At 35.9% G+C, this 12,009-nt stretch overlaps 1 protein-coding gene across 4 annotated transcripts in view; it reads left to right on the top strand.

Moving 5' to 3' along the window:
• Acsl (Acyl-CoA synthetase long-chain) overlaps window positions 1–12,009 on the top strand; it is a gene marked incomplete at its 3' end in the record, with an annotated part of 61,639 nt that overhangs the window by 31,544 nt on the left and 18,086 nt on the right. For all 4 annotated transcript variants that reach the window (XM_081747825.1, XM_081747827.1, XM_081747826.1 and 1 more), the window contains 2 exon segments: window positions 3,241–3,418; window positions 10,723–10,974. In XM_081747825.1, coding sequence (XP_081603951.1) covers window positions 3,241–3,418; window positions 10,723–10,974 — 430 coding nt within the window.

The raw sequence follows: 12,009 nt of genomic DNA, 5'->3' as shown, positions 1-12,009 counted from the left end.
AAACGATTCTTCATTACAGGGATATTAACAGGATTACGGTTATGTTTGGCCATCCAGTAGTGGATTGATGGTATTCTAGGATGTTCTGCTATGTTTAGATGAACCAGTTCAACAAGAAACCACACTTTTGGATTCTACAGACTTGCCAACATTCCTTTAATCGTTAAATTATTTTAAGTGTTTTAACACCCACATTCCAGAAGAAGGAATTGACAGCTCTTAAGAATTAACAACGTCTTTCATAGCTTCAAAATTACCACGTTAAGAAGCATTATCTATATTAGCAGAGAGTCTCAATAATTACTAGTCCATATTTATTAATATCGTTGGATAGATATGTTTATGCAATTACCAGTCCAGTACTATTCAGCAATACTGTGATTCCCAGAACTTTGATTACAGTCGTTGTATATATATTTGGTCTAGGAATTAATTCGTGCGGTTGGTACACACACATTGAAGCTGTAGTACAAACACAAAATACATAAATACCTTAAGAAAAATATTGTCCATCGCTAGCCACCACTTTCGCCCATCTGTCAGGCAATGTACGGATTCCGTGGCGAAAGAAGTCCTCATCCTTGGAAGCGATCCAGTCAGAGACCCATGTTTCGATATCTTCTGAAGAAGTAAACCGCTGTCCAATCAAATCGTTGTTCATGCAATCGAACAAGTAGTAGTCCGAAGGAGCAACGTCTGGTGAATACGGCGGGTGGGGTAAAACTTCCCATCCGACATTTTCTAAATAGGTTTTGACCGGTTTTGCGACATGTGGGCGAGAGTTATCATGTTGAACAATAAGTTTATCATGTCTGTTCTCCCATTCTGGTCGTGTTCTGGCCAGAGCTTGCTTCAAACGCATTAATTGTCGTCGATAACGTTCTCCATTCATAGTTTCACCCGGTTGCAGCAGCTCATAGTACACCACACCTTTCATATCCCACCATATGCACAGCATAACCTTTGCACAGTGAATATCTCGTTTTGGTTGTGATGGACCTGGTTCACCTGGTTTCACCCAGGCCTTTTTTCGTTTAGGGTTCTCGTAATGGATCCACTTCTCATCACCCGTAATAATTCGATGCAGAAACCCCTTTCTGCTCTGTCGTTGAAGCAGCAATTCGCAAATGGTTTTTCGTCTTTCAACGTCTCTGTCTTTCAATTCATGTGGAACCCAATGTGACATCTTTTGAATCATTCCCATGGCTTTCAAGCGTTTGGAGACTGTTGTTTGATCAACGCCTAATGCTGCTGCAAGTTGTTCCTGCGTTTGACACGAATCCTGCTCGAGCAATGCTGTCAATTCTTCGTCTTGAAATTTTTTTGGCTGTCCAGCTCGCTCTTGGTCTGCCAAGCCGAAATCACCACTTCTAAACCGTGCAAACCACTTCTGACACGTTCGCTCAGCTAGAGCATGGTCACCATACACTTCCACCAAAATACGATGACTTTCAGTCGCACTTTTCTGCATGTTAAAGTAATGCAGCAGGACACCCCGCAAAAACACTTTATCAGGCACAATTTGCGCCATGTTCACTTAACTACAAACTGGTGTTGTTGACGCTTTAATGACAGGGGTTTGCAACACATGTGTGGATACACGGAACTGTGGGACGCTCCGTTCGTTGCGCCATCTCTTGTCCACCCGCACGAATTAATTCCTAGACCAAATATATATATAACCTTTTCTCTTCATCTTACAATTTCTTCAGTATAATAATAATCGAAATAGTATTTGTAAGTCTTATTTGGAGTTAAACGGGAATCCAAACCATACGTACTTCCGCGGAGATAGCAAAACGCTTTTAAGTATTTACTGAAGTACCAATAAATTTTGAACAAAAATTTAATTTAAATTTTTTTGGAAAGATAAAAAAAGAGGAGGCATCATACATAAAATCAATAAAACTGAACGAGTACTTGATACGTATGCCCACCCAAAAATAACTGGGTATAAACCAAAAATGAATAGGTATATTACATGTTTATATCGCTGATCATTATATAACTAGGACAATAATTGCAAATTTGGAGAAAAGCGATCGACCTTTACTGATTATTCCCGCTTTTCGGTGATTATTCCTCAATGGTATGTCCGATCGGGACGTGTGATCTCTTACGACATTCCTCAGCTCGCTGTCTGAAATCACGTCAAATTTAATGAAGAGTAGCCCTGGGATCTCGGAGATTCAGTTTTTCGGTGATTATTCCTTAGTGAGATGTCCAATCGGGTTGCGAACCCTTACGACCCACAGCTCGCGCTCTCGAATCACCTTCTCATCACCATCTTTGGTTAAAAATGGTTCAGGCATCTCGGAAGAGTATCCGGATAACCGAACACGTAAGTCGAGTAAAGAGAAACTTCGTTCCAATAGTAACAATTGATGATTAGCAAATAATGTTACAAATCATTTCCGTAATAGTGACATTTACCAGGTTTTTTGTTCATGTAACATATATAAAGAATACTCTAAATATCATTTCTACTAGAGTTAGAGAGCACATTTGGAATGAATTCTCTACGGCGTGATTTCAATATTTAAGATGTAAAATTTGGGCGAGTTGAATCAAAGTTGGAATGTAAAATTATTCATATGTTTGTGTGCAAGGAAGTTAAAACTTAAATTGTACGATAGATTTACGAAGAAATTAAAAAGTGCTTTGCATTATTGACTGTAGGGTATCATTTTGATTGTGTCTTTTGATCTGTTGTTCCGATTTATTCTTGTCACCTAGCAAAGAAGTATATCGAAACGTAAGGCTGTTTTGAATGATAAGTTTTAATTTTTTCGATACGTGTTTTTAGATAAAACAATAGCCATGTCTTTTGTATGACACACAACTCATCAGTCAAAATTCTAGATTCTATTCAAATGTTAAAAGTTGGAGACAAGTCTTTGTAACATTCATTTTCAGCACAGAGTCTATATGAGACAGGACCAACGGTTTAAAATGGGTTTCAGATCACTGCTCTGATACGTATTTGAGGCAGGTATCCTACCGACAATGAACCCAGAGCCATATGTACAGAAAGCATTTGCATTAACCACTGAGGGGGTACTAAGTTACATAAAATTTAAACCTTTTATTTCTTTGTGTCTGTTTCTATATATAGTTCCACATCAGTTCGTACCATTTATAAAAAGGAATAAAGAAACAAGTAGCATTCTTGCGGTTGCGTTTTGACCGTGAAGATGTCTTGGAGAGTATTAATAATACTTTCTTTATCTTTCGTTTCAGTATATCATGGGGGAATATAAATGGAAGACGTACAATGAAGTCAATACAATGGCAGCGAATTTTGGTCGAGGGTTGCGAAGTTTAGGAAATAAACCGCTTAATAACATTGTAATATTTGCAGAAACTAGAGCTGAGTGGATGATTGCTGCTCACGGGTGTTTCAAGCAAAACATACCAGGTAGTCATTAATGTAATGTTATTCTATAGCTATCTAGAATATATTATGTGACAATTTTACAAATTTTTAATGGAGAATACATAATTGCTTGTCCACAATTTATGGTAAATGAGGATAAATTTATTTTTGTACATAGATTTGCTGCAAGTTATTTTGTTGTGTGCATTCTTAAAAGGACTGTACACTCTTTCGTCTTCTTCGTTTCCTTTCTAATTGTAATAGCATGTAATAAGCTGTCTTAAAATACAGTCGTGTACAGACTACTTACTCTTGTTGTAAGAAACTAGGAAAACGTTCAAATTCATTAATTACAGTCGAGAGTTAAGAGAATTAAGGGGAGTATATGGCATCATGATTGCTTCATATGTAAAACCTATAAAAAATGTTATAGGGATTTCTACAATGAGTCAACACCCTAGATTATTTGCGTTTTCCCAGACGATCGGAAAATTAATAAATTAAGCCGTCGTTTTAGTGAATCAACAGTTAAATATTTAGGTGTTATAAAAAATCAATATTTTTTTCAGTCATAATTTTGTAAAATACTATGAAATAATTCGGTTAGTAGACCCTGTTCTGGGTGACATTCTTACAACGAATTTGAAAGATTGACGGTCGGTGTATCTCTGGTTCGGACTGGTCAATTTTTCCCCAACTAACACTTGTAAATTTGGGCACCGTCAAATGTTCATGTCACTCAGTATGTTCTGAGGCGACGAAAGTTTAGGGAGAGGCTTTAAATAAGTTTCTTTTCATCATATATCAGCCTTCAAAAATATGCACATGTACTGTCCTTCTTTCTACTAGCTTCCACAATCATAAATAACATATAAGCCGGCACATATTCGGGCCCATTCACATAAATAAAACGTTATTTATTCCTGATTCGATCATTTATTGAACAACTATATCTTTTTCTTGATAAAACACTACATGTATACTAGGTAATATGCAGTGATGTTTTCTTTTTTAAACATAATATAACTCAAATAATATTTCATATTTTCTTTATATATTATAAAACACGAATTGACCTTCGAACATTGAGATTCTATCCTTATACTTTTGTTATTTGTAATATGTTCCACTGATAACTGTTATTTCCGTGAATATTATATTTTCATTGCAACTATCATACTTTTAATACATATTTTCTTCTCAGTAATTCATGACTATATACTGAAATAGGGAAGGGGGATGCCAAATATTACGTTTACCACGAATAGTGATAAAACAGTAGTTTCCAAGTACAGAAACTTTGCCTAAATATATGTCGTTTATTACTTTTACTAATACAACGTAATAACTGAGTTCCGCTCCAAAATATATATTGTGTATTGGTAGTAGTTCCTGCGGAAATTACTTTGTGGCAAACTCATCGCACAAAAATATGTGAAAAAGCAAATAAGTAACGGTGCAGTCCAATATGTAAAGTTTATAGGGTTATATTGAAATAGGGTTAAAATGAATAAAATAAGTACTAATGTTTCAGTATTCCTAAGGAAATAATATCCAATATTTCGACAGCTTTATCGAGTTTCCATTACAAACGACCTTAACGACTTATATTCAGCAAAAAAGGTCTTCATATGCTTAAAGCTTCGTCTTCAGTGGATGTCTTCAAATTATTAAAAAACGTAAATTATTTTTAACCCTGTAACTTCTTTCGATTGATTACTTTATTTTTGGGCGTGAGAGCATATATCTCCCCTTTCTTTATGAATTAAGCTGACATAAGTGCATTTAACACTAAAAGAACTATACCCATTACATAGTGTTTTTCTTTCGCATGTAAATGGAAACTTTTTTTTTAAATTGATTCGGTCATTGCAGACAGGGAACATGTTGTGTATTATTAGTACAGAACAAGTACCCTTCTGCAATGATCGATTTAATTGTTCTGTCTCCTACCTCATGGAATGGAATCCAAATTAGTACAATGTTTTCATATACCATATCCATGCTCATATATGATTATTACTTCCCCGAAACTTGTACAAAGAAAATTCGGTGTAAACAAGAAATTTATTACTTATTATTAAATCATTTATTTATTTATTAAAAAAAATAACCCTACCATTTCAAACAATAAATAAATATGATACCAAAATTTAGCTATTTAATTTTTGTTGATGTAATTCGAGGTTATGGTATCTCATTCACTATCTAGTTTTCCTTTTTCAATGTTTAATTTTGGATGTTTCGTCCTAATGATAGTTTCCTGAAAATGCTCGGATGACCCAGAATAGCCTCTTTATCCTCTCGGGCCCTCCTTAAGTGTCCTTTAAATCTGGTGCTGATATTCCTTTGGAAAGGCCTTGTATCAATATAAAAGTTGTTTTGTGCACAAGAACTCTTTAGGCGGAATTTATTAAATACTTTGTTCTTGCGTAGCTCAGTGGTAGAGGGTTCATCTCTAGAGCATGATGTTTTTGGTTCGGTTCCAGCTCGCACCATGTGAGCTTTGTGTATGGTGGATAAACACCGTGTGCATGGGTTTCCTCGGGATTCTCCCGTTTCCTCCCACGTTCTTCATTCCACCATTTTCTTCATTTCTCATCATCACCGTCTTCTTAGCGTAGTCGGCATAACCGTGGGTCGTAAAACTTATTCTTCCTTCGATATATATGACAAAAAAGAATATCAACTTTAGATTAAAAGAGCACTTGAGGAAGTCCCGAGGAAATAAAGAGACTGTTTCTGAGTTATCAAGCATGTTCAGGAAACTATCATTAGGACGAAAAATCCAAAATTAAAAACGAAAAAGGAAATCTGTGTGGGGAATGGGATACTCATCTCAAATCACATCAACAAAAAATGGTATCACATTTATTATTATGTGGAATAGTGGTTAAAAAGTTAATTTTTTTATTAAATTATAAATTTCTTGGTTGCACCGAATTTTCTGTGTTCAAGTTCCGAGGAATTAATAATCATAGATGCGCATGGATACAGGATATGTAATTATTGTACTAGTTTGGATTTTATACTGCATGAGATTGGAAACGAAGAATTTAAGAACTGGACAAAAATTTCTGTTTACCTGCAAAACAAACAAAAAGAAAAAAAGTAGTAGACCTTATCTTTTAGTGTTAAGTATACTTACGCTTAGCTTAATTCATAAAAAAGGGGGGATGTATACAAGTAGTCACCCTAAAATAAAGTGAGTTATCCAAAGAAGTTATCAGGTTAAAAATAATATTCACTTTTAAAATAAATCGAAGATATCCATTGAAGATGAATCTATAAGCATGTGGAGACATTTTTTCTGTACGTATTTCGTGTTTTTACAGTGTTTGATGTTCGAAACTCTGTAAAGCTTTTCGACATATTGGATGTTATTTCCTTAGGAATACACAAAGGTTAGTACTAATTTTATTGGTAATGTGTTTCCCATTCACTCTGTTAGTAATTAAGAGGTTGGAATTCCTGTTTGGACTGCAGACAGTAATCTAAAAAATGAAGTAAAAGAGAGAAAAATAAAGGTAACGTCTACCTATCCGCAAAACATGTGTGTGACTGAAGAATGAATGAATTGTTGTTCTGCTCCCCGTGAGAAAAAGAATATTCATTTTGCAACCGAGAGAACTTTGGCAAGTACTTTGTAAAATGAAAAACAAATAATTGAATTTGATTGTAGCATTCTATAGGGCATCCAAGAATAGTTACAACGAAAAACTGAACGAAACTCCTGGTGTAACAGTCTACGACTATCTTTTGTCTACCAGGCGGTATTTGTTTGGATGATGTGTGGTTAGCATATGAGCTGTGATCACTGGCTCTCTTGATCAGAATTCGGTACCTCTTAATTCCTACTGCCTCTCGATGTTTGTAAGAACAGGAAAAAATAAACTTATAATAACTCTTGTCCCTTCATTCGTACTTTCTTGTTTGACTAGTTATTTTTTTCCTGTTGTATTAACAATGAAAGCCAACGCCTCAGCCACACCCGCAATGGAATATCGATCTTGCGAGATCAACGAAGTCAAACTTTGTCAGGTTTGGTCGGAAGAGAGATGGATGACCAGTCGTACTCACCAGATGGTGTTGGTATTGCGGGATCCATTCAACGTTGTGAGGACAATTGGAGAACTACTTGAAAGTAAAAGGCAAACTCTGGTGTAGAAAGCGAGTATTAACCGTGAAGGGAGCGTATGTGCTGACCATACATCATCCCAAATGCATTAGTGCCACAAGCCGGCTCTAGGTTCTAGCCTTCTAAAAGGATATTCTGCCAGAAGTTGTTTTTATTATTGTTAACAATGAGTGAACTTCGAGCTAGATGAGTACTTAGGTGGCCTTTCGTACTAAATTTCGCCTTTCCAACCAACATGCACTCCTTCCTACGAAAATAAGATCTGGTAATGTATACTCAAAGTAATTAAATTGTAATAATATTACATTTTTATATGTGGAAATGTATATGTTCGTGCCTACTGTTGTTCTCAGATGTTCGCTTTCTCGGGACCAAGGTGCGTTTGAGTATATCACCAGTTTAACCAGCTACAAGTCTATGTGGCCATCACAGAAGAATAGCTCGCAACCAGGGATGCACTCACTCGCTCCATAGTCATGGGAGAAAGAAACGGAACTCAGGAGACCTGCCCTACAAGTGTATTATCTAAATGAAGTTTTGCGCAACGGAAAATATAAATAAACTCGAAAATTTTGGAAAAGTAAATTAAAAAAAAAAAAAAAAAAAAAAAAAATCTCAGGATTCGTGACATTCACTGATGGGTTCCCCGTAACGTTTCACTCATATCATTTTTCCCTTCGATGATTCGTGTATCAGATTGATAGGAAGACGCACTATTGATCTTGACCAAAATCATGTTTTACTATCCAAAAGATTATTCTATTCTACTGTATCCTGGCTATATGAAATGAAACATAATTGTCAACCAGAAGCTTTTACTTGTTTCACCGAAGCTCTTCGTTATACAAACTGTTTACATTCAGTTTAGGGGCACAACAATACATCGCACTATGCTTTAAAGAACCATTTTACCGTGCATGTCACAATTCGTGACCAGACATTTTTAAAATATTACACGCACACAAACTCTCATAACATTCAATTTATTATATATTCCCAATATTCAATAATTTTTTTCACTAATATTCACTTATTCTCAACATATCAAGGAATGTGCCTCTTATTATGGCATTCATATCTTTCATTAAAAAAAAAAATATCATAAATCTTATGTTTTGGCTGTTCACAGCAGCTACTATTACCAGGCACACTCTTTACATATTTATTTATTTATTGCCTACACATACCATTACAAAATACACATGAAATTACTAACTCCTTAACCTACATTAACCTAAAACACATTCACACTACACACTCACACCAACAAATTTGTTTATATACCGTAAAAACGTTTTGGTTGGCAGTCCAGGCCAAATTTCTTTTAACGGGAATCGAATTTGTTATTTTTTTTAGAAAATGAATACTCGCACGGTGTAGAAAACCAATTGCCCCTATCGAATACTTGTGACAAAACGACCTATCGTGCTTCTTTTATCAAAGTACAGCTTCGGTTTATTTTCTAATACTTTACGGATACGTTATAGGTTAAAAAAAAAAACTTTAAAATATATATTGTGTATATGTTCTATATCGGAGAACGTCATTCCTATCTTATTTGTCTAGCTCGGTTACAATAGACAGCCAAACGATGCATAGCCAAATAATTAAAAAAAAAAAAAAAAAAAAAAAAAAATCACAATAATAAAGAATACTGCATATAACCTTACACAAGATTTAGGCTTTCTTTGAATGAATTTAGATGGTCACTCTAAACGAAAATTTTACATTCGCATGTATATATTCCGTCAGTAGTTCGTTCTACCTTTTATTCCCCCCCCCCCCTTTCTAGATAAGCTTAAGCCGTCACATATTGTCTCAGTAATTGTATAGATCCTACGGGAAAGGAATTTACGAAGACATGGTTATATTATTATAATTCACTGAACACCATATTCCAACTGTATAACTTGGTGAATTTCGAGGTTAAAAAAAAAGTATTTCCAAATCCAGGCTACCAAGTTACTTCGATTGAAACCACTTCAAAATAAAATAGACATTACTTACAGTTTGGATGATTTTCTAAGCAAGAAGAATCCAATGGTTGTCCTTACGAGTACGAGTTCATATTGACGAAAAATGGAGCTTTCTTGAATATTTCAGTTTCCAGAAGAACTAAAACATCACACTCACACCTCTTATAATATTAACTTGATATGAACCAGTTAAAATTTATTAACCATCACGGTTCTTCAAAAAATTCAGAGTTCGATTTATGTCGTAATCAGCTTTCGTCCATAGTGTATACAGACGACAGTTCACAACATTGGGCTGCTTCGCTTCACTAATTCTCCTCGCTACTCGCTCCGTTCCGTCCAAACAAATAACATAAAAATATCGCAAATTTTGCAATTGAACTCTTTTAGATCTTTTAGTAGAAAAATCCGTTCTGGAGCGGCTTCCTTTACCACTTTATGCCGATAATATCTGACGGGCAGTAACTGGGAACTGCTCTCTTGAGGCTGACGCCATTACAGTACAACAACAATGTGACGTAACAGTACGAAGATTGAAGATGAGCTAATTATCAAAGAGTTCAAAGGAAAGCGACCAATTATAGATAATTCTGAAAATCTGTGTTACTGACGTCATACAAGACAAGATTGAAGATGATGCACCAAAACCGAGTGAATTTTGACGATTTTCTATCAAGATGGCTGAAAATCTAAAGAATTTTATGAAGAATAATTTTAGAATAAAATTTTAAAGAAATTGTTGGGAGAGTTTTCAGAAAGTTTGGAGATAGGAAAAGCGTTCTACAGATGGAAAATAAAAGAAATAAGCAGAATTTTTAAAGAAATATAGGGAATTAAGATAGAAATGGACAAAACATAGACATTAAATACGAAATAAAATCCTAAACCTATTTTAATGCACTTCCTAACTTAATCCTACCTTCTAATATTACAAGAAAAATTAAATGACAACCTTACATCCTTACATATCCTATATTATATATTATTCTACACTATTATACAGGGCGTTCGAAAATTTTCAACATGATAACTCCATGTTGGGAGGTATCAAAATTTACCAGCACTTAATGGGAATCTTGATTTTCTATTGATTCTTGCTTTTTAATGTACATTAAACGGGAACGGAAATCATTAATGAGTTAGCTCTAGCGAACTATTTCACCGAAATCAAAGCAGCTTAGCTCACAGACTTTAGACTGACAAATTTTAAATGCTCTCATTTTTACTTGCAGTTGTTACAATCTACGCTACGTTAGGAGATGAAGCAATTGCTCATGGCATAAATGAAACAGAAGTTGAAATTGTTGTCACAAGTCATGAACTACTTCCCAAGTTTAAAAGTATCTTGGAAAAGACTCCAAAAGTTAAATGTCTAATTTATATGGAAGACCAGCTACAAAAGACAAATACGACTGGTTTCAAAGAGGGTGTGAAAATCATTCCTTTCCAACAAGTCGTCAGTGATGGAGCCCATAGTGATTTTGGTAAGTTCATTTTACGAAAATCTAATGCTCTTTCCATACTAATCCTTCATCTGCTTAGTACAATTATTCATAGGCTGAAAAGGTCACAGTTTTCTAATAGTGTTTGTTAATGCTCTATGGCATTATCTCATAATGGAAGTATTTCAAAACTATACTTGCAAATATTTAATGAGATTCTTGTATATTTTGTGCCTCTATCGTAGGTAAGATCGGCCCTACTGGGGGAGAGCAGAGGTCACGGCCCTTCTTTTAAATGGTGACTTACACGTACTATTGCATCCGGAAGGACACGGTATCTCAACGATAAACACACGAAAGAGAGAGTTTCCATGTTGTTTGTTCGATCCTACCAGGAGAAGGGAAGGGGGAGCGATCAGAAACCGAGAAAGGTTTTCGATCCCAGTGGAAAGGAATTCACTAACCGAACGAAAAGCTAGTCTCACGCAGATGGTGACTTGACATGCATCATTGGATCCGGAGTAAGATACAGGAGTATCTCGACGAGTTCGTCGTACCTATACGTGATGGTCTTTGGCTTTTGAACGATAGAGGTAGGCACGGCCGGAAATTAGCAAGTTTTCCCTACTTCCGGTTCACCTGGAGCTCTCGGAACTAGGTTTGACTGCCAGGCTGTGACATATCGTGCGATTCGGTAGCTGGTACTTGCACTGGCTGGTGAGCTTGTCTTACAACACTCGGGTACCATATCTGCAGAGTATGGTAGGCTCTGACTCGCTAACACAACCCCCTCCACCAGTAGGTATAACTGGTATGCATTCAGGACTACGTCTGGCCGTGCAGTAAGCATATCCTTCTCCGCTGTCGTAAGATAGGAGTTACATACCAAATGGCAACAAGATTCGAAGAACAACTTGGGAGATGTACTTCGTGCGTAAGGACTATGGGGAGTCCAGAACGAGGAGGGCCGGGTGGTATAAACGGTAGCGGTCCATAAAGTAGGCTGACAGCACAGTCTTGTCCGTGATAGGGGGTAAATATGGCAGTAGGTCACTCCCTCTCTAATGTATGTAAGAT

Source organism: Thermobia domestica, unplaced genomic scaffold, assembly GCF_964235325.1.
Source record: "Thermobia domestica unplaced genomic scaffold, izTheDome1.hap1.1 HAP1_SCAFFOLD_715, whole genome shotgun sequence".
NCBI lineage: Eukaryota > Metazoa > Arthropoda > Insecta > Zygentoma > Lepismatidae > Thermobia > Thermobia domestica.
The sequence above is the reverse complement of the archived record's forward strand: the minus strand, read 5'-3'. Positions and strand labels throughout refer to the sequence as shown.